General features: G+C 50.6%; 1 protein-coding gene across 1 annotated transcript in view; it reads right to left on the bottom strand.

Moving 5' to 3' along the window:
* Nucleotides 1-2,200: 2,200 nt before the first annotated feature.
* The window catches only part of LOC144782514 (uncharacterized), an 80,682-nt gene continuing 59,011 nt past the window's right edge, over nucleotides 2,201-23,871 (bottom strand). Inside the window, exons 9-10 of the mRNA XM_078661917.1 lie at nucleotides 5,890-5,961; nucleotides 2,201-5,136 (exon numbers count right to left, since the gene is read on the bottom strand). Coding sequence (XP_078518043.1) covers nucleotides 4,385-5,136; nucleotides 5,890-5,961 — 824 coding nt within the window. The 3' untranslated portion in view covers nucleotides 2,201-4,384. The remainder of the gene's footprint in view (nucleotides 5,137-5,889; nucleotides 5,962-23,871) is intronic.

The following is a 23,871-nucleotide window of genomic DNA, read 5'->3' as shown; positions in this document are numbered from 1 at the left end:
GGGGCCACTAAAAGTGGGTGATACGCCTCTCAAAGTTCTTGTCCTGCCTCTAAGGATCTGCCAATGGCACATCATGAGCCTGACCCAGTAGGAAGGATCTGAAGCGCTGAGGTACCACCAACACACGGGCTGCCTTAGGCTCAGCAACTTTAGGTGTGAAATATAGGAGACCATAATCCCAACAGATCAGGTGAGATCCAGAGGTGTTACCAGCTGCCTGGGTCTCGGTCTGTCTCCCAAGACTCTAAAGAGTGGGGCAGGCCTGCGCTAGGCAGAATTCCTCCTTGGTGGGGCCCCTGCCTGCTGCCAATGGGTCAGCTCAGACAGGTCCCCCATTTCAACCAACTCTTCCCCTGTAGGCTCCGGAGCATCCCCCTCAGGATCAGCCTCCTCCCAGACCGTGGGAATTTCAGGAGCGGGTTTCCATGCCCCTTGGCCCTCCTCTTTCTGGCAGGTATCAGGCCACCTCTTTCAGGCTCCAGGTCATTCTGATCACTTTCCTAGGCTGCCATGGACCATGTGGTCACGCACGCCCACTCAGGCAGACCCAACATCTCTAAGTGTGACTTGAGCTCCACCTCCTTCCAGGCAGTATGCTCCAGGTCATTGCCAAGCAGAAAGTCAACAAACATGGATGGACTCACAGCTACCCTCAAGGAACTCAAGACCACCCCCCACACACTCAAAGGGAACCTGAGCCACCAGAAACTGGTGCTCACTGATGTCTACCGCATTAGGAATGACCTGCTCTTCAGACACCAGATGACAGTGGGCAGTTGTCATATTGGCTCCTGTGTCTCTCAGAGCCTCCACCCATCCAGTTGATGGTCACCCACTGCCTGTACTTCCTAATATTGTTGGGCATGAGGGTTATCTAGACCATCTCGCTGTCACCAAGGAAAACTAGGGTCATCTCAGCTGGCTCCCTAACTGGGACCAACTCCTCCCCAAGTGTTACACTCGCCATCCCCAGTGACAGCCCACTGGTGGAGGCCTGTGCCCGCTTGGGACTCCCCTTGAAGTGCCCTTCCTGATTACACTCAAAGCACTTCAGGGGTCTCTTACCTCCAGGCTTTCCTGGTGGGAACCACTTATTTTCTGCAGTTTGTTGGGAACCCTTACCCTTGGAACTAGTTTTGGGGCCTTGAGAGAACTCCTTACTTTTGGTTTTATCCGCCCCCTCATTGGGGACCCAGCCCACCATTTGTTATTCTCCCATAAATAACTTCTTTCGTACCCTGGTGTTGAGCCAGCGGTCTGCCTCCTGACAAGCTTCCTAGTATCATTCAGCTTACTCTCAATCAAGTGCTGGTGCATCTCTGGAAAACAACGACAAGACAAGAGCTCACATGCAATAAAATTGTACAGCCTCTGATAGTCTGTTACCTCACTGCCCTTCACCCAACCATTCGGTGCTCTGTAGTAGGAATCAACATACACAACCCAGGTTTGAGATCCACGTTTAGTACCCTCGCTGAACTTCACCCTGTAATTCTCTGGTGTGAGACCATACCTCCTAACGAGAGCTTCATTCATGGTGGAGTCCCTCATTTGGTCTTCTGGTGATAGTGCCAACAAGGGGTCTTTCCACTACACTGTGAAGTGCTTCCACAGACCTGCCCCCCCAATCTTTCTCAGGGACCCTGTGCATCCTTAAAGCTACTTCATAGCCTTCAAACCACTAATCAATATCATCTCCCAACACAAAATCCGTTACCACATCCTTGGGTATGTGTACCTTTCCTTCTGAGTGCACCAAAGAAATGCTGCTACCATCTGTGATGAACTTGGCATTTAAACCCCGCTCCTTCAAGCTCAGCTCTTGAGCTAAAAATAATTAGTCTCTACTCCATGGCCAATTTATTCTTCCCCGCTTGCCTTCTGAGTTTGGCAAGTTCCAACCTGAACTTCTTCCTTCCCACCTGCCCTCCAGCTCCTCTGGTGACAGACCTTTAGAGGAAACACTGCTGCTTGCCCTGGAGGGTGTTCGCACCTTAGGCAGATCCAGATTATCCACAAAATCCCCATGCAGGCTTTGTTCCTCCATGTCATACACAGCCATCCCCTCACTTCAGTCTGGATGAGTAAGGTACCCACCTAGGATAACCTCTGATCACCCACTTAGTAGCTTGACACGGAAGAGGGAGAGGGAGAGAGAGAGAGAGAGAGATACCCCACACACAAAAGGGCTTCACACCAGTTTAGAAAAATAACCATTATTTATCCATTTAAAATAAGACCAAAGTGACAAAAAACCAACATACACATGTCCAGATATGAACTTTTAAAATTTAAATAAAGTTTAGTTCTTAGAAATGAATGGTTATACTTAACCAGGGCAAAGTACCTTAGATGAGTCAAAACTCAAAGACTAAAGGTGGTGCAGGGGAGGTGAAGAGTCGAAAAAGCAGGTGATGCTTCGGTTCCTTACTGCTCTGCAGGGGAGGTGATGCGTCGTTTGCGGGCATGATACCTGGGGTCCTTACTGTGGTGGGTGTCGATGAAGAAACTGGCGCCCAGGGATGCGCGTCAATGATGTGTCAAAAGTCAAGCCGCGATGCGTTGATTCCCCAACTCATGCAGCTGCGGTTTTTGGAGGTGCTGCGATGAAAAGCTGGGGCCTGCATTGCAAGTTGCGTCGAGCAAGGACCACGTACCGGTGCAGGCAACGGCAATGCGTTGAGTTTTGCGATGATGGCTGGTTCTGACCGACGCTTACAATCAAAGGGTGGATTTTCTCCTTTGTTTCACCAGAACTCCCTTCCCAGGGCCCAGGAACTGTATTTGGCACCACTTGGCAGAATAGGACTCACACTAGCAGATTCCAGGTGATTTAAGGTGAAGTCTTTGATGGCCCGGAAACTTCCAACAGGGGGTAAGCTCAAATCAAGCTCTTGGAGAACCTTGGGAAGGAGGATGTAGAAAGCAAAGTCCAGTCCTTTCACTCTCAGGACAGAAGCTGAAACCAGCAGGCCAGAACAGCAAAGCAAATGGGCAAAGTAGCAGTCCCTCCTGACACAATCTTCTCAGTCCAGATGTGTCCTGAGTTCATGGTGTCAGTGGTCGAATACGTACACCCATTTCAGCCTTTGAAATAGGCACACTTTTAAGGAAAGTCTTTGTAGTGCACAAGACCCTGCCCTTCCCAGATTCCAGAAACTACAGGGTGTGATGACAGGTGCAGCTCTATTCAGGTGTCAGTGTCAACTACTCCCACCACTCTAACCCAGGAGGTGCCATCGACCTGGTGATGGGCCACCAGGATGTGCAGGGCACACCTCAGCTCCCTTCGTGCAACTGTCCAAAGTGAATGCACAAGAGCCCAACTTGTCGCCCTGACCCAGATGTGTATTCAGAGACAGGCAGAGGCCCTGAATAGAAGTGGCATTTTCAGACCTACAATTTAAAATAAAAGTCTTTTTAACCCCTTCGACGCTCATGATGAGCTGAGCTCGTCATGAGTTACGCCTCTCGTACGCTCATGACGAGCTCAGCTCGTCATGTAACGCGGGTTTTTAAAAACCGCCGCGCACAGCGAGAAAACCGCTAGCGCGCATGCGGTTAAATTGTGAGTCCAGAGATACCAAACTCCAAATTTATATCTTCTCCCAACAGGAAATTACACTTAAAAGATATTTCAACGCAATCCCCATCTTACCCTGCGGGTGGAATATGCCTTGCAGTAGTAAAAAACGAATTTAGCAGTTTTCACTACCAGGGCAATGTAAAACCCACAGTACATGTCTTACCTTTTAAATACACTGCATCCTGCCCATGGGGCTGCCTTGGGCCTACCTTAGGGGTGACTTAAATGAAATAAAAGGGAAGGTTTGAGCCTGTCAGTGTGTGCACTTGCTAGGTCGAAATGGCAATTTAAAACTGCACAGACAGTGCGGTAGCAGGCAGGAGACAGGTTTGCAAGGCTACTTATGTGGGTAGCACAATCAGTGCAGAAGGCCTACTAGTAGAACTTGATTTAAAGACCATGGGCACAAATAGTGCACGTTACTGGGGGCTTACAAGTAAACTGAATATGCCAATCACGGAAAAAAACAATTTCCAATACAGTTTAGACACAGGGCACTTGCACTTTAGCACTGGTCAGCTGTAGTAAAGTGCCCAGAGCCCTAAAGCCAGCAAAAGCAACATCCAGCACAGAGTCCAAAAGCAGGAGGTCAGAACCAAAAAGTCAGGGGAAACCACAGCAAGAGCTGCAGGTTTAACAGTGAACTATTTGATGCTTAGAAGTTTCATTTAAGTACCAAATTTTCTTCTTACAATCACTCGCTAGAAAATGTCAGTTAAAATGAGATTTCCATACTGGTTCTTCAATTTCTAATGTCTGTTTGGTCTGTTCTTCTTCTTCTTATTTTATTTTGGTAGGTCAGTCTCTTAAGATGCTGTTTTTAAAGTTTTCAGTATGTTTTCTTTGATGATAAACAAGATGACTTTTTTGTATGAAGCTTTTTTCACATTCTGTACATTTATAGGGTCTCTCCCCCGTGTGAATTCTTATGTGTTCGCTCAAATAATCTTTCCGATTAAATCTTTTGTGACAGAAGGTGCACACATATGGCTTTTCACCAGAGTGTACTCGACAGTGTACGATAAGACGGGTTTTCTGAAAAAATCTTTTCTTACATTCAGGACATGCAAAACGTCTCTCTCTTGAATGTGCTTTTAATTGTTTTTTTAAATCACCCTTCACACAGGGATTTTTATCAGTAGAAGAGATGTATGTTTTCTGATCTTGCTCAATGATTTCTAGATCTTTACACAAGGGTGAGTTCTGCAGATTGCTGTTGCAGTTAATATATTGCTCTGATCCGCCTGTGCCTTGCTCTGATCCACCTGTGCCTTGCTCTGATCTGCCTGTTCCTGGGTCTGATCCGCCTGTTCCTTGGTGTATATTGACATGCCCTGGATAGCTTAGACTCCTTTCACAGTGAGAAGTTGTCTCTTCAATGCTTTCTGGAAAGGTTTCTGCCCATAAAAGATTTCTAAGTTGTGCTTCCTTATCACAGCTCGGAAAAACCATCATATTGATTCTCTCTGAAGCCGCTTTATGAGGCCGTCTTTTTGCAGAATATTTTAAAGCGTCTTCATCTTTCTTTTTTCTGGTCATCCTTTGATCACCTGTTAAATTGGAATGAGTTAGTCTTTAGAATTGAACTCAATAAAACAGTATAGCGCACATTTTCAAAAGATGCAGTGTAAAAATACCAGCGCAGTAAGAAATGTACTAAACAGTAGAAGAATGAGAATGTTGCAGCACCAACAGATCTACAGGTAACAATAAAACAGAGTTTAGTACAAACAGCACCGCAGGTATTCCAGACACCGCTAGAGGTGACAGTATGCACTTTACAAATGCTGTTTGTTTGATTGATTGATCGTTATAGAAAAACAACAAACAAAATTCACCTCTAAGCTAAAATAACATTGTACAGGAGTAGCTTTAGAGCAAAGGTTTCACAAAATAAATGAATAAATCTTGAAAAAAACTATAATTTCGGTTCATCCTATGAATCACTGGAACCCAAAGTACACAAAACATTTCCCACTTGATACCTAAAGCCGCTAATGTACAGGATCACATGGGCTCAGGTTTAGACAATCAAACAATGTCAGCAGAACGCCTATTCACCCATCCTGATTGAGGCAGTTCAGGAGTTCCTGAAGGCTGGGCACCACCACAGAGCAAGAAAAGGTGAAACCTGGCTTTGTATGAGACTTAAAAAAAGCCAGAATTTTGACCAATTTGGTGAGTCATCTTGGCAGTGGCTGGCTTTAAGCCGAATGTTTATAGAAACCTCGCCTTGCTTCACAAGCTTTCTGATGAGTTTAGGCCTTAAGCAAAATATAGCATTTTTGCTTGGACTGCCTTACCTGGCTCAAGATTCTGGACCGTATCTACGACCTTTCTTCTAACTCCTTGCTTGTACTGTGGCAGCACAGTGCCTGAAAAGGAAATAAAAAAATTAAATAATATGAAAGGACAAGACTAGAAATAAATGGAGCCTATATGTCAGGCTTTGGTAGCTAACTGTTGCGCCTGTGAATGTTACTGTACAAGGGGACTTTTTGGGGTGTAGTATATCATGTGGAGTCCATCACTCACAGAGAGGTGAGTCAATGACTGAAGTGGGCTGACCCGGTGTCCTATGCTGTGCTGAGCGGAACAAAGATGTGAACAACATATTGGCAGGCCAACTGATGAAAAGAGCTGAAAAGTGGGATGGGGTGTTTCCCATGTTAATTCCCATAGGAGCTTTAAACACATCTACAGCCTGAACTGCTGAATGGAATTACACCAAATTTGGAATAAAGGCAGATGTCAGTTCAGGGAAGTGCCCTTTAGTGATTCAGTATAAATCCCATCAGAGATATTAACCTAAACCAAAATGTGTATAGAAAGGGAAGTGAAGGCTCTGCTACCCCTCCGGATCTAGTGCTGAACGTAAAGAAAAAAAACAAAAACAGGGGGCAGTGTACAAATACCCTGAACCCCTAGGCCTCTTGGGGGGTGGGGGAGTGGTCCAGTAGGGACCCTACTGGCCCAAAAAAGCCCCAGCGCTTTGTTAGTTATCAGCCCCCGGGTGGGCCAGGTCCTGGGGCATTCTGATAAGGCACATGCCCCCCCCCTCTCCAGGGGCTCTTCATTGCCCCGGGGACCACCACCTCTCCATTTCTTTATAAAGATGGGAGCCTCTCGTACCCTTCCCCCCCTCCCCCCCCCCCCCCCGGCCCAGGGGACCACAACCTCCTCAGGCCACCTGCCAGAATGTAATTTGGCCCCGGGCACCACCCCCTCCACGGCAAATATTATTTGTATTGGGGGCCTCAGGAACCCGGCTTGAGGACCACAATCTTGCAGGGACCATAGTCTTTTAAAATAATTCCCTCCTGAGGGCAGTGCCCCCCCCCCCCGGGCTGTCTTCTCTCACAGGGACCACCCCTTTCCTGCAGCAGGCCCTATACAGAGAAAATGAGGGGGGCCATGCAGCCCCCCCTTCTGGAGTCATAGATGGCCCTCACTCTCTAGGGCTGGCTCCCGATATGTCCCGGGGTGCTCACCCCTGGGACACAGCTATTTGCTGTGTCTTTGCGAGACCTTTACCGCTCCTGCCAAGCCACAGCAAGCGCTCCGCTATCAGCAAACGAGAGTAAGACCTCTGACCTCGGTCTAGGTCCACTCTCTCCCGCAGCACCGCCGTGCCGTCTCCTGCCCTCTCGACCCCAACCTCCTCCTTGGGAGGTTCAAGGCTGCTGCCCGCGCCTACTGCCTGCCAGCTCCACCCTAAGAACCGGCCTACCATCAGCCGCTACCGGAACTATTCATCTGCTCTTCACTTGTGTAATTGTGTAATTCTTCACTGTTGTGCCACCTGTGTGTTTCTTTTTATTTTCCCCTCTGTTTTTTTGGTGCCTGCCTGCGCTCCGCCGCTGCTGTCCCTGTGGCCCCTCCCCCCGGACAGTCCCTACTCCCGCCTCCCATCCTCTTGTCCCTCCCCCCTCTCCTACTTAATGGCAGTCGCTGCAGGGGAGCGCGAGTAAGACCTCTGACCTCGATCTAGGTCCACTCTCTCCCCGCAGCTCCGCCGTACCGTCTCCTGCCCTCAAGACCCCGACCTCCTCCTTGGGAGGTTCGAGGCTGCTGCCCGTGCCTGCCACCTGCAGCCAGCTCCACCCTAAGAACCGGCCTGCCATCAGCCACCACAGTAACTATTCATCCACTCTTCACTTGTGTAATTGTGTAATTTTTCACTGTTGTGCCACCTGTGTGTTTCTGTTTATTTTTTCCCTCTTTTTTCTTGGTGCCTGCCTCCGCTCAGCCATTGCTGCCCCTGAGGCTTGTCCCACCTCCCCCGGACAGCCCCTGCTCCGGCCTCCCAGCCTCTCGTCCCTCCTTTACTTAATGGCGGCCAATGCGCAATCGCGTAGCGGACGTACGCAGTGGGTGCGCCGCTGGCACGCCAAAGTCGCTCTTAAGGCAAGCCTGTCTGCTCCCATCCGTGACCTGCGCCAGGGACCCTGCATCTCATTCCACCCACCGCTACCGCACACAAACATTCAATGGAGATCTGGAATCTGCTCGACTCTCTCTCACCAGACATCGCCTTCTTCACGGAGACCTGGACCAATGCCTCCTCCGCCCCGACATCAACACATCCATCCCGGACGGATACAAGATCCAGAGGAAGCCCAACCAGCAGGGAAGGTGCCTCGCCATCAATCACAAGAACACCCTCCGGCTCATCAACTCTAGTGAAACCTTCCCCTCTGCCGAACTCATGCACTTCCAGTTCCAGACCAGCCCCAACTTCACGCTCCGGGGAACCCTCATCTACAGACCTCCCGCCCCCTGGCTCCCTTTGCCTCCACCATCCCCAACCTCATCGCACCCCACGCCATTGCCACAATGAACTACATACTCATCGGAGACCTGAACTTCCACTTCGCCAACACCAGGGACCCCAACTCCACCACCCTCGGCGACAACCTCGCCAACATCGGACTCAAATTGTCTCAAAACCTACTAACAGGACACACCCTCAACCCCATCTTCGCAGCAGGTAGAGTTCACTTCAGCCACACAACGCAACCCCCATGGACCGACCACTACTGCGTACATTTCACTGTTGGCAAACCCAGGGCACCCAGACCAGCCCCACGCCCACCACAAAGGGACTGGAGCAAGGTCACCGACAACCAACTCAACTCCGCCCTCACCGGAAACAACCACACTTCGGCATCCGACGCCAACATCGCAGCCAGAGAACTCCACACCTGGACGAGCTTGTCCCGCTACGTAACCTCGACAAATAGCACCCCAGGAAAGCAGATTGGTTCACCAATGATCTCCAAGAAGCCAGTCGCACCTGCAGAACTGGAGAAACACCAAGACACCTGAAAACCACGCCACCTACAAGGATGCCATTATGGACTACCACAACCAAATTAGAACCACCAAGAGGACCTTCAGCCACACCAGAATCCTCGCCAACTCCACCAACTCCAAGGAACACTTCACTGTCATCCAGGAATTCACCAACCCTCACAGCGAAGCCACAGACATCACCCCGTCCCAAGACCTCTGCGACAAGCTTGGAACCTACTTCCACCTCAAGATCAAAAACCTCTAAGATAGCTTTATCAACCTTCCACCGGACGCCAGTCGGCCCGTCCCCAGATGCACCAGCCAGAGCCAGCCCACCATCTCCACTTGGACGCCGATCACACCCGAAGACACCACTTCAACCATGAAAGGCATCCACTCAGGGGTCCCCACCGACCCCTGCCCCCGCACATCTACCACAAAGCCAACGCCATCGCACCGGAATTACAAAGCACCATCAACACCACCCTCGAAACCGCACCTTCCCAGATGACTGGAAATGTGCAGAAGTCAGACCCCTGCTCAAGAAGCCGACAGCTGACCCCACAAACCTCAAGAACTACCGGCCCATCTCGCTCCTTCCCTTCGCTGCCAAAGTTGCAGAGAAAACAGGGAACTGACATGATTCACTGAAGACAATGCCATCTTTGACCAGTCCCAATCCGTATTCCGAAACAACCACAGCACAGAGACCGCCCTACTCGCCGCCACAGATGACATCCACACCCTCCTGAACCAAGGCCACTTCGCAGCCCTCATCCTACTTGACCTATCAGCAGCCTTCGACACCGTCTCCCACCGCATACTCGTCGACAGACTACACAATGCTGGCATACAAAGAACAGCCCTACTGGATCCGATCATTCCTCACCGGAAGAAGCCAAGGAATCAGACTGCCTCCCTTCCTCTCCGAACCCATGGAAATCACCTGCAGAGTCCCACAGGGATCATCACTGAGCCCGACCCTCTTCAACATCTACATGGCCCCCCTGGCTGCCATCGTCCGACATCACGGCCTCAACATCGTCTCCTACGCTGACAACATCCAGCTCATCCTCTCCATCACCAAAGACCCCGCCACCGCCAGACTCAACGTTTAGAAAGGAATGCATGCAGGAGGTTGCAGTCTGGATGACCAACAGCTGCCTTAAGCTAACTACAAGAAGACAAAAGTCCTCGTCCTCTGAACCACCACTTCAGCATGGGACAACACCTGGTGGCAGACAGCCCTCGGAAGCACACCAACCCCTTCGAACCACGCCAAAAACCTCAGCATCGTACTCAACTCATCCCTCACCATGAACCGACAGATCAACGCTTTCACCTCCGGCTGTTTCAACACCCTCCACATCCTCCTCAAGACCTTCAAATGGATCCCCCGGAAGTCAAGAAAGACAGTCACCCACGCACTCATCACCAGCAAACTGAACTATGGAAACACACTATATGCAGGCATAAACAAGTCCCTACTCCGAAAACTCCAGATGACACAGAATACCGCTGCCCGACTCGTCCTCGGCATCCCTGGCACAAACACATCAGCCAATACCTCCGAAGGCTCCACTGACTCCGCGTGGAGAAAAGAATCACCTTCAAAATCCTCACCCACGCCTACAAATGCCTACACAACACCGGACCCAAATACCTCAATGGCAGAATCAACTTCCACGTACCCAAAAGAACCCTCCGATCTTCTAACCTCGCACTGGCCGAAACCCTGCGGATTTGCAGAGCCAGAGCAGGTGGAAGATCCTCAAGACCTGGCTCTTCGGCTAATGGATCTGTGAAGCCAACCCCCCCCCCCCTCCCCCCCCCTCCCAGCGCCTTGAGACCCTCACGGGTGAGTAGTGCGCTTAATAACCCCTGATTGATTGACTGATTAAAAATGCTCTTGTTTGCTGACAGCAGAGCAGAATTGCTTTCACACAGAGGGAGCTGCGTTTCCAGCAACTCCCTGTATGTGAAAGAAATTCTGACTCCCGCAGGAGGTGAGGAGCTGGAAGGGACCGTGAGGGCCTTGCACTCCCCCATGGTCCCCAGCAGTTATGGATGGGTGCCCTGGGTGGAACCAAGACACCCAGAATAGAGGCCGGGGCTCGGGGTATGGTGTCTCCGGGGCTGAAATCAGTCGGGGGGCAGGGTTCAGTTCCCCTTCCCTAATTTAATTTTTTTTTTAAATAAAGCCGGGGCCCCACCCGGTGTTTTGGGTTCCTAACGGATATGCGGTTCTGTCGCATTTTCACTGCAAAAGCTAAAAGAAAAATTAGGACTTTTTGCCCTGTCAGGGTTACAGGGGGACGCAAGGACCACAGTTAGTGGGCCAGTGTATTCCTACACTGCCCTATAATCTTTAAAAAAAAAAAAATTGTAGGCCTCGGCTGAAGCTGAGATTCAATATGGCTGCCAACACTTCCTGGTTGAAGTGTTGGCGCCTATCACATTTCAGCATGGGGGCTGTCGGATCCTCAGTGGTTCCAAGTCTATCTATCTATCCATCCATCCATCCATCCATCCATCCATCCATCCATCCATCCATCTATCCATCCATCCATCCATCCATCCATCCATCCATCCATCTGTCTATCCATCGGTCTATCCATCTATCTATCCATCGGTCTATCTATCTATCTATCAATCTATCAATCTATCCATCCATAGCCTGTTCATAAAATAAAAACAGGCACCAACACAGCACAGGATACCAATTGTTAATCCACTCTGTTTATTTCAGTAAATCTGCCAATGTGACGCGCTTCTGACAAGGCACCGGCCTTTCTCACACAAAATGGGCGCCGTACCGAGCTAACCATTTATAAAGTTCAACAAAGCATGTGATGCATAGACACAGAAGAACCCTGCAAAATACTTACATTGTCAATACAAACCCTGAAATAATGTAATTTCACAACTACTACATCAAATAAATGCAATACTACCCGTGACTGCATAATTCAATGTTTTAAACTAAAAAGACCTCTAGTTAAATACCTCAGGCCAGTGTCGGGTCTTCACAGTGAAACCCCAACTTTTACAAACAACTGGGCAGTACACAAGGATGAAGCAACAAGTCACAAAATCCAGGTAAAACGTGTCTTTTTACGCTCATTGTTGTTAGTACAATGTTCCCAAATCAGTATCAACACCATTGTAAGAACCAAGAAATAAGGCCATTTCAATTTTGTCCGTAGTCAGTTAAAAACCACTAAAGTTTCTAAGTACAATTTGAAAAAGCTTATTTCTTGCTCCAAGAGCTGCCCAGACTATTATAAAAAATATTTATTCTGTGCAATATCTTATTTGAAAAGTCTCAAGTTCCTCTTAACGATTTATAGGACTGTATACATTTAAAAATAGATGGTCCTCGTAAATTGCCCACTAAAGCGCTGGTTGTATTTATCCGTGTTACTGTTGTGCTTATTCGTCTCTAGTAACCCTGTGCTTCCAACTGCCCAACAAAATAGAAAGTGAGTAATAGAAACCTCAAAGTTCACAGCTATGTGCACACCAATCCTCAGAACTAAAAATGTAAAACATATTGTTATTTCACCACAGATATCTCAAATCGGAGTCGGGCAGCACATACCATTTGTTCCTTCTGTCATGGTGCTAAATCAAAACACTGTCTCTAATGCCGCAAGTCCTTCTATTCTTTCCAAATTGGCCTCCAAAATTCAGTGGGTATGCTCGGACGATGGCATATTATTTTGTCCCTTTTTCCGGGACTCGGTCTCTGGCGGATCCTTGGGATCCGGTGCTCAGTTACCATCTTTTTGCAGAAGTTTCTGAACTTTCTTCCATTCTGCACTTCCCTTTCTGGTGTCTTGTTTCGTCCCTGTCTGGACAAGGGAGTTTTCGTACCGCTCTCTTGACGGATTGTGGTGCCTTTGCCTCCCCTTGTTCCAAAATACTGGAAAATCAATTAGTGGTGCTGGGATCCATATACCGTTGTAATGCCTGTAGTGCTAATGAGGATATGACTAGATGAGTTCAGAAAGATCTACGCATGAACTGTGTCTACTCAAGGCAAATAGAAGGTATATTGTTGACCTTGTGGATTTTATTGTAGCCAGGAATCATGACGGAGAAGTACCTTCTCCTTTGTCGCTTCCAGGGATGTATTTGTGGCATGCAGTGTCTGACTGGGATAAGTGTGATAATAAAATCGCCAAACCAACTCCAAGATCCTTCATGCACACAGATCTCAAAAGTAAGCTTTTCTCAAAACAGGTCAAAGTTGATGTTGGGTGAGTAATTCAAGTAAATATTCTTAAAGAGTCATGACATGGCTTCCATTCACTTAAGGTTCACTTCCATAGTAAAATTAAATATAGCCTTTGCGTATATCACTTTTGAGCCCAACATGCAACATGCATATGCAATCTACCTTCTGTGGTTACAGAGCTACAGTTATACTCACTTGCAACACGGGTTGCAGAGGGGTGTACAGGCTTTGAAGGATGCACCCAATGACCCCTTTCACAGCTCTTGTGCAGAAGAGGAAGGCAGAATTTGAGCTCAAACCCCTCCGTGGATTTCAGGAAGTTCTCTCGCTCACAGTAGTGAACAGCATCATCGTCAGCACTGCGTTGGTTTTAATGCAGCCTACTTTTGGCAGTGGACCCAGTCAAGGCAGCACTTGCTCAAGAATTGGCCTGTCGAAAGCCTGACTTGCTCCACTGGGGCAGGTTTTGTGCTCTTGATCCGAGGGTTAAGAACTGACATCTTGTGCTGAGTAAGCACATTATGTGTTAGAACAGTGACCTGCATGCTCCTCCTCAGAGTGCTGTGGAAGGGGTAAGGTTGGAGCTGGGGATGCGGATTCAGCGTCCAGCTGCACCCTCCGAGACTTCAAACATTTCAACCAGCCTCTAATATCCAACTCTGCAGGAAGATTTCAAAACTACTTTTTCCTATCCAGGTAGATATCTGGGAGCTCTTACAGATCTAGTGATGCCCTTTCCTTCTCCTGTTGTCCCTTGCTGTCTTCCTTCCATGCCCCTATCTATCTGATAGTTCTACATCCCTTTTTTATTTTCAGTAGCGTTTAGGAACAGTTTCAAATAACAAGAAGCGCTATAAAAGAGCCCTCTAACTAACACATACCCTTGTATTGATCTGTGTTGTGCAGCCAGATTCAGTGTTGTTACTGGTGCATTTTACTGTTGTGAATTTTAGAGGGGGGAGGTTGCACAGTGAAAATGAGGGGGCTCGTTCAATTTGTATTTGCACTCTGCACCTTATTTCTTCCCTTGATACAACTAGAATTGCCATCTTGGTGGGCGCTCCAGTGGTTTTCTTGGCCCTCCATAAATGAAGACCACAGACGAGTGTGCCAAAGGCAAGCCTACCAAAATATACCCTGGTCGTTTTCACCAAACCAGGGTGTCCTCCTCACCCGAACAATTGCAAACACTGCAAATAAGTTTAAGAGATCCTTGTTTACAGTCAATTGATTTCAGAGTGAGCCGTGCTCTTTTGCTCCTAGCAGTACTCGCCTCACACATCCATGAGAAAGGACTTCTTATTGACCCGGTCTTACTCATTTTTTTTATTTTTTTTTTTTATGTTTAAAATACCTTTATTGGTTACCTTGAATTGTACACAGCGTTTAGCTTACAACCCAACCGGGCCAGCTGCCAGTAATGAGTGGTGTTGATAGTGCAGCAGAGGAACACAGCCTGAAGGCCGACAACCCGGGGGTTCGGCGGCGTATATCAATGTGCGGCAATATTGTACAATCATAATATCATTCTGTGCTGTAAAAAAAAGAAAGAAAAGTACTGGTCTATGGTGTTTTTGCTTTTTTTCCCTTTCTGTTGTGTGTCATGGTCTCCCCTTTTTCTCATTTCCCATGTGAACTCAAAGTCACAGCGTTAGGCCGGCACTCATCAGCGATTACAGGTGTGGCAACGCCTCCTATGACACATGTGGTCTGCACGTAAGAGTGTCTGCGGGAATCGTCTGTCAGTGGGCGTGGAGTGATATAGATTAGGGATGAGGCTGTACAGTGTCTGAATGTGTCGGGGAGCGCGGATTCACGCAACCCATCCAGTCTGATGTGTGTGCCTGATACCTGTATTGGTCCTGAGGTGGAAACTCTTAGGCTATGACCGTCATTTCCGAAGGCCTCATGGTGCAGTTGGTGCAATCATCAATTTACAAGGTCTTGATCCAAAGAGAGCTAGGATCGGAGTGTCAACAAACTTCAAACTTTAATATTAAACAAAAAAAAGTGTAAGAGGGGGAAGCAGGGAGGGAAGGGAGGGGGGTATATAGAGCCATGTGTCCGAGGAGGGAAGGGTAGTATCAAGGTGTCAATAGCGGTCTAGTGAGTGGGTAGCGGGAGCCCGCGGGGGGGGGGGGGGGGGGGGGAGTGCACCCGTATGCCAAGCGCACAAGGGGGGAGTCGTCAGTACACTGGCGTGTCAGCTTTGGCCGTGCAATGCAACGTCCCGTGAGGGGTGTTCGGTAGCTGGGTCTCACCTCGCGGTAGTGTGTCTGGTGGTGTAGGTGTGGGAGGGGGTAGGGCAGTCGCCATCACGCGACAGCCGAGCATTCAGTACCTGTCAGGCAAAGCATCGTGGCTGTGCAGATAGCGAACAGAACTATATACATGTCTCTGGGTGACCAGTACAGGGAGGGGTGGGGGGCAGCATGTGTCACTTCACGTGATCCCTTGCTCTACGCATTTCTGCTGAAAGGAGTGTAGGATGTCGTCCCAGTGTTGTGCTATCGGGAATTTCCTAAGTCCCGCTGTCTCCTCTCACCGCAGGACAGTGCTTTCTGCTCACGCCCAATTCTCTAGTGACAGGGCCCAGTGTTTGATATGCGGGGGAGTATCGGCCTTCCATCGCTTGGTAAGCAATCTCTTGGCCGTGATCAGCCTAAGATCCCAGAAGCGGGCCTGGACTTTGTTTAGCCGTGTACGCTTGTACAGTCCCAGTATGCAGGCCTCCCATGTTCTCGGCACTTGTTCTGCAGTGCAGTGTGTGAGCAGTGTGGTCACATCTTCCCAGTATTGTTGGAGGGCAGGGCAGAGCCAGAGCATGTGAAGAAGGTCTGCTCCTAGTAAGGAGCAGCGGCTGCAAGCAGTGTCGGTGACTGAAAAATATCTGTTGATCTTGTCCGGAGTGAGGTATGCGCGGTGCAGTATATATAGTTGTATAATCTTAAAGCGAGGGTTACGGGGGACGTTCACTGGACCTGCAAGGACCATATCCTATTCCTTGTCTGTCCATCCCCTACCTCTGTCCGTCGCCCATTTCTCTCTCAATTGCACGGTGGTGGGATGGGTATGGAGAAGGAGTGCTTGTGCCAACCAATGAATTACGTGTGTGCCGTTGCACATGACATGCAGATATTGTATGAAGTGATGTGTGGGCAACTCGGCAGACATATCCCCCCAGGCGGCAGTCAGCGTATGGATGAGTGACGCATGTAAGAGGAATTGTCCAGCCGATAGAGACGTCTCGTCCGCTAGAGTGATAAAGGGGAGGAGGGCGCCATCAGAGTACAGATCTCCCAAGGTGTCCACCCCCGCAGAGGTCCAATTGTCCAGTTGGAGAGCCGTTAAGGCCCCCGTAGTGGTCGGGGTGCCCAATAATGGGAGTGTCGGAGCATATGGTGCTGTTGCTCGGGTTAGCCGCAAGCAGCGGAGGAAGCATTTTCGCGCCACTGCAAGCAGCAGTTGTGGCGGACGGGGAGTACGGGTCAGCGGATGAAACAACACATGGATCTGCATCTGGGACCAGACAGCGGTGTCTGTGGCTGTGTCACCCAGGTTATTGCCACCTAGCCAACCCGACACCCACTGCATTTTCGCCGCTAGATAATATAACTCCATGTTGGGAACAGCCAGCCCTCCCGCTTCAGTAGGCATATAGAGTTTCGCCAACGCAACCCTTGGCCGGCCTTTATTCCAAATTAGGTCGCGAAGTAGGACCTCAAGGTCTCGGAACACCCGAGTAGGGACATAGGTCGGTATGTTTGCGAAGTAGTACAGTAGCCGTGGCAGTACTATCATCTTCGTTAGGGCCACGCGGCCGGGAACGTTCAGTGGCAGCGTTTTCCAAAACCCAATCTGCGATCGGGTAGACGCGATCACTCGCATCAGGTTCCCATCTAAAACATCTGCTGGGTCACGGTAGATGTGAATCCCAAGGTATCTGAACGTCGTGGGATACCACCGCAATCTCCCACCCCCGATGTGTATCTCACTCTCGGGAACATTTGGGTCAAAGGAGTAGGCCCCTGATTTGGTCCAATTCACCTTCAGGCCCGACATGTCTTCAAAGGTTCTGAATATGTCAGTCAGGGACCCCGGAACGTCACTCAGGTCTTTAACATATAAAAGAAGGTCATCAGCGTACAATGACACTACATGAAGTCCATCTGCCATCGGTATTCCCCACTCCGTTCCCTGAGACCGTAGCATCGCCGCTAAGGGCTCCACAGCCAGGGAGAACAACAAGGGTGAGAGGGGGCAGCCCTGTCTGGTGCCCCTCTGCACACGGATCGGGTCAGAGAGCAGCGCTCCAGTACGGACGCGAACTATGGGTCTGCGGTACAACAGTCCAACCATAGCCAGATAGTCGTCTCCTAGCTCAAACTTGTCCATGACTGCTCGCAGGTAGGGCCATTCCACCGAGTCAAACGCCCTTTCCAGGTCAAGTACCAGGCACCCGGCGCGCGGCCATCCTCGTGTGGCGTATTCCTGTATGCGGAATAGGCGGCGGATGTTGTGTGACGTGTGTCGCGTCGGTACAAACCCGTTCTGGTCGCTATGTACCAGCGTGGGAACAAAAGGGGCCAACCTGCGAGCCAGCGCGGAGGCAAGGATTTTATAGTCAGTGTTGAGGAGTGCCAAAGGCCGGTAGGAACCCATCTGTTCACCATCCCTGTCGGGTTTGAGTAGTGATATAAGGGTGGCTTCATCAAGCGTCGGGGGCAAGGAGAAGTCATCAGTTGCCGCAGCATACATCTGCACCAGGTGGGGAATAAGGATGTCCGAAGCGGCTTTATAGTATTCAGCTGGCAAGCCATCCGGTCCCGGAGACTTGCCATTCGAGAGGTGAAAGATGGTCTCGCGGAGCTCCTCTGAGTCCAGCGGTGCTCCGAGTTCGTCTTGCTGTCCAGATGTCAGGGTGGGCAGCTGCACAGCAGAGAGGTATTCTGTTATGGCGGCCTGCGAGACACTTATTCGGGAACGGTACATCCTCGAGTAATGAGCCGTGAACGCCTCGTGTATTTGACGCTGGGAGTATAGTATACTACCATCGTCCGCCTGTATAGCTGAGATGGGGGCCGAGCGATCTTCTCGTGCAATCAGCCAAGTCAGCAGTTTGCCAGGTCTATCACCCTGCCTATGGATCCGGGCGGAGTGCGCTGCGAAATTGATGTTACGTAAACGGTCTAGGAGGCGGCCATGTTCTGTCTTGGCCTCCGCCAGTCGAGCGCTTGCAATTCCCCCCACATCCTGTTCGAGGGCTAGTAATTCGGCCTCTAGTCGCGTCAGGTTGTCTTCAAGTTGCCGCCGTATGTGCCCCTGTGTTCCCAAGCAGTGTCCCCTGACCACCACCTTGAAGGCATCCCATTCAGTTTGTGGAGAGGACGCCGTACCAGCGTTGGATTCAAAGTATTGAGCCGTCTGTGTGATAAGGGAGTTGCGGAAGGTCGCGTCGAGTAAGAGGTCTGGTTGGAGGCGCCAAGTGGGAATGGGCGGGTGTGGATTGTCCCAGGCAATGGCCAGCGTGTGGGGGTTATGATCTGAATGTGTGCGTCCCATATATTGCGTGTCTTTTACTAGCGGGAGTAGATCAGTGGAGACCATGTATCTATCTAAGCGCACATGTAGCGCATGCGCACCTGACCAGAAGGAGTATGTGCGTGTTGTGGGGTTGCGTGTCCGCCATGCATCCTGGAGATTCCATTGTGTGGCCCAACTGATGAGGGCTTTCGTGGTATTGTGCGTCTGGGCAGTGGCCGGGGGTGCGGTAGATCTGTCTAAGTTTATATCCAGTACGCAATTGTAGTCACCCCCAAGGATCCATGAGATGCCATGCCAGGCCGCTAGTGTTGTGGAAAGGCTATCTAAGAAGCCGCCTTGGTCAGTGTTCGGGGAGTATATAGAGGCAAGTACCACAGGGTGACCATCGAGTCTGCCTCTGGCCATCACATATCTACCCTCTGTGTCAGTCTGTGTGTCAGTGGCTGCCCACGGAGTGCCCGGTCGAATCCATATAAGCGTCCCTCGGGCATAGGAAGAGTACTCCATGGCGTAAAGTTGGCCGCGCCACCGACGGCGCAGTGCATGCACTTCAGTTTTGTTTAAATGTGTTTCTTGCAGCAATGCTACATGAAATTTGTGGTGTTTCAAGTAAGAATAAATTTGGTAGCGCCTCGACGGTGTGTGCATACCTCTCACGTTCCATGTGCACAGTCTGATCTCAGCCATATTCACTGTTATGGTAGGGAGCGTTCGCCTCACCCACCTTCCACCCCCCAAACCAGTGCCTCCACAAGGCCCCTGGTCCCTCCCTCCCACTCAATTCAGACACAGGCAGTTGCATATAAGGAAAGGGTGAAGGTAGAGTTCCAAGGGCGAGGGTGAAAAGAAGAACAGAGTGTCCAAACATTGCAAAACAGTAATAGATACCAAAAGGTCGGCTACGTAACATGTCGCCGTCCAAATGCACCAAAGAGGCAAAAGAACAGTAATCAAGTCTAGGGGGTAAACGTGTGCTAGTCACAGTTCTGGCAGAGTACGCATCTAGGGAAGGAACGGGGATCATCGGCCTTCCCCGGGCCATATGTCGTATATATCTTGTGGACAATGTTAGTCCCCAGAAAGGCAGCGCCGGTACGTGCTATGGGGTCATCTGTTTGCCGTAGCCAGCAGTGGGGAGACAGGAGCGCCATCACCCCCAAGTCTCTGGCGCAGGACAGTCTCCAGGCTATACGGGCAACTGGTGGGCGGGAGAAAATGTATAGTGTTGCAGCATGTTCCCGCGTCCCATCCACCCCGACAGTGGCTATAAGGCCGGACAAGTACTCACTGCGTCAGGTTCATGCCCCATGTCCTCAGGTCGGCGGTGGACATCTCGGGCGGCGGCTTATAGGTTCAGTTTCGCCGAAACTGCCCGGACCATGTTTCCGTCCCCGCCGCCCTAGCGGGATCCGGTATGGTGATTTGTGTGTGCCTTTAATTTAGCATGTCCGCCGTTTGAGGCGTGACTTCTGGTAGATCCACGGACAGCTGGGAGTCTGGTATCCCATAGATTGCTTCATCATCGCTGGGATCCACTCGCGGGCTGAGGACCTGAACTACATCCGAGGTCGGCGAGGCGCTCAATTGGGAGACCCTTCGGAGTGCATCACGTTGTTCCTGGATCATCTGGTCCGGTGGTGGGGAGTGTCGCATCGGTTCCTCTAGGCGGCCAGTTCCCTGTTCTCTATTCCTGCGGCGACGGCGTTGTCCGCGTGGTCGTGGTCTCGTCTCGTAGCTTTGCGCCTGTCTGGGCGTTGAGTTAATGCCGCTATCAAGCCATTCGCTGACCTCCTCAGGAGTATTAAAGAAGTAGGTCCTGTCTCGCGCTACCACTCTCAGTTTGGCAGGAAAGAGTAGGGAGTACTTGAGGCCTTCGGTGCGGAGACGTCGTTTTACGTCCAAGAAGTTGTGTCTCTGACGTTGCACCTGAATGGTGTAGTCCGGGAAAAACATCACGGTGGTATTGTCAATGCGAACTTCCCCGAGTCTTCTAGTTTCTCTCAGGATCGCGTCTCTCTCCCGATAGTTCAGAACTTTGAAGAGTAGTGGCCTCGGGTTGGCGCCTGTGTTGTGGGGTCTCGTGGGTACGCGGTGTGCTCGTTCCACTACAAAATGGGCCGATAGCGTGCCTTCAGGTAGCAGTTCTCTCAGCCAGTCCTCAACTCGTTGGGTAGGACGAGGGCCTTCCCATTTTTCCGGGACCCCCACGAGTCTGATGTTGTTGCGTCTCGCCCTCCCTTCGGCGTCCTCAGCGCGATCTTCAAGGAACTCCACTCTGTTGAGAAGGTCCTGTACCTGCTTATCTGTTTGCGTGACTTTGGGTCCAAGGTCCGTCACCGTTCCCTCCAGTGATTTGGTTCGATCAGACAGCTTCTTGTGGTCATCTCGTAGGTGGGTCAGGTCTATGGCAACGCTGTCAATTTTGGACTCCAGGGACGTTCTGGTCAGTTGGAGCGATTGTTCCATGCGTTCCATGGCGGCCAAGACGCTGTCCAATCTCGCGGTCACCTGATCAGCAGCCATCTTGCGCAGTGTTTTATCCGTTTTTCCCGTCGGCGGGGCTCCTCCGGTTCCAGTGCGAGTTCTCACCCCTCCGGACATGTGCAAGGCGGCTTGACCAACCGTGCAGTGCAAGCGCTTGGATATTGGTGAGCGATTCTAGCGGCACCCACGGTCCACGGTGGTTGCCTGGTCGCGTTGGCGTAGTCTCGGCGCAGCAGTAAGGTGGGGCAAGCGTCCACCAACAGCTGGAATGATTCCACACACACTGCGGGCGGCCGATGTCGTGGCAGCAAAATGTCTCGTGTTATTGTATTATGTATCTATTTCCGTTTTCTCTCTGGCCGTTGTTTGGGGGAGCCACAGAGGTCCTCGGGTGATCAGGGCAGGCCAATCTACACTGTGTGGATGTCGGAAGGTCCAGGAAGGCGGGGCTGCAAGTCCAATGTGACCTCAAATGACACGGGGTAGCCAGGCCTTTGCGATGGTGAGCGTCAGTGCCGTGATGTCCCTTACCGTCCGCCAGGCCCAGAGCGCCCGCGTTGCGTCTTATGCGTCTCCGTTGCTGTCGACTCAGCAGTCGCGTCGCGCAGCGCCCCCACGGGCGGGGCGAGGCGCTCGTTGGGTTGGGGGCCACGGTCGGGTCTCAGCACCGCCGACCCATGGGCTATGATAGGCGCTTCAGGGACGTAGCCGTGCCTGAGTTTCCCAGGATCTCCACTGCAGCTTGGGAGGGGGGCCCCTGCCTGCAACCACGGTCGTCTCACAAGGTCCAGGGTACAGGATGAGGTGCTTCGTTCCCAGGTCGCAACAAAGCGACGACGCTGGTATCTCAGGGGGCCGCCGTATTCTGGTTCAGGAGCCGCGATCTATGGCGTCCGCAGCCTGGGTCGCCGCCGGTGGTAGGGCCAAGTCGCGCCGGCCAGGCGTCTTGTTTCTCCCAGCTCGGGCCTCCAAGAGTCCCCGGGGACAAAGCGGGGGGCAGGACCGGAGCGGCAACACGGCCCCAGGTCTCGGGTTCCGTGTGTGGGGAGACCGCGCAAGTCCGGTCCCGCGTTCCACAGTGAGGCCCGTATGGCAGGCCCAAGCCGCGGGCTCCCGTGTTCTCGCTGGCCGCCTGGGCGACGGCCAAGCCCGCCTGTTGCCCACAGGAGAGTCCGGTGCTGGCGCGGTCGGGTCCCAAAATCGAAAGTCAGCCTGCTGGTCGAGAATGGCTTCGGGACGTTCCGCCTGCGATTTCAGGCGATTCCGGGGATAATTGGCGGAGAATCGGCCCGGGGAAGGGGAGCTCGACTCGGAGCTCTACCCGGCTGCGACCTCCGCCATTGCGTGCCAAGCCACGCCCTTGACCCGGTCTTACTCATTCCCCGAATTTGCAGATGCTAAAACCCCTGCCAATTAAATGGTCAGGTCATATTCTGATACCAGTCCCTATACTAGGTCACGCAATGATAACTGGCCAAGACAGACTACGGGTACAGATCGCAGTTGGAATAAAATAAATCTCGAGGCGTGAAAAATTATCCTCAGTAACTCCAGACCTGAACTAGGTGATAGCATATCAGGGCTCGAAAATTCATAAAAATTTTACTAGACCTTCAGATCTAGTAACTTCAATACACTACTCGACCTAACTAATGTACCTGACCCGATAACTGGTTTTATCCTTAATGTCACACAGTTCACTTTACAAAATCCTCAAACTTTAGTCACAGAAAGAAAAGTAAATGTAGGAAGACAAACAGACTTTTGACCTCTGTCTGTGAAAGCAGAGAAATGTGACAAGATAACAAGATTCATAGGCATCTTTATTGCTCCTTCACTTTGTGAGCAAGCAGAACACCTGTTGTCAACTCGTCAGGCGAGAAGGCCCTTAAAATAGCTCTTCCTGATTAAATCTGGCTCGATATTGCGAATGGATTTTTCGAGCCCTGCATCTCCTCTGCAAAGTTACTGACTGGATTAAAAACTCTTTGAACCACACTATTCAATATGAAATATACAAAAGTGCCTGTCAGGACAGACAGTTTCCATGGTTTAATTCCCGCCTACTGTTGCCAAAAAAAGAATGTAAAAGATTAGAGAGGAAATGGAGAAAGTCTTATGACTCCATGAGTAAGCAGGAGTATAAAAAAGTGATAAAAAGAGCGAGCATTCTGAGATTAGAAAGGTCCAAGCCTTCTATTATGCGTCCGTGATAGACAAGGGTTTTAATTCAGCAAGAGAAATCTTTCAAATAGTTAAGTCATTCACCCTGCGAAGACCTGCCAGCATTCTACCTGAACCTATGGTGGAGCGTTGCAATGATCTAGCCAAACTCTTTTTAAAAGAAGGTCACTGACATTTACTTATCATTTTCTGCTTTAGACCTGGACTCCAGGACATACTACTTCCCCTTGGCAACCTGGGAGTCCAGGGGCGCATCGTTTAGCGTACCCCCTATCAGTACAGAAGATCGAGCCGCACTATTTAGTTTAATCAAATCTGGCTCCCCACTGGATGCCGCTCCACCATACATTATGGAACAGGGGGCAGAGCGTATCTCGTTAATTTTGTAAGAACTGCTCAATCTTTTTTTAAAGAATGGGGTAGTCCCCTCGGAAACATGCAATGGTAAAACCTGTGCTAAAAACCTACCTTGGATCCGCTGCTTTCTGAAAACTACTGACCTATTTCCCTACTATCAGAAGTTGGGAGATTACTGGAG

This window comes from Lissotriton helveticus, chromosome 9 (genome assembly GCF_964261635.1).
Source record: "Lissotriton helveticus chromosome 9, aLisHel1.1, whole genome shotgun sequence".
Classification (NCBI taxonomy): Eukaryota; Metazoa; Chordata; class Amphibia; order Caudata; family Salamandridae; genus Lissotriton; species Lissotriton helveticus.
This window is presented reverse-complemented; position numbering and strand designations above follow the sequence as displayed.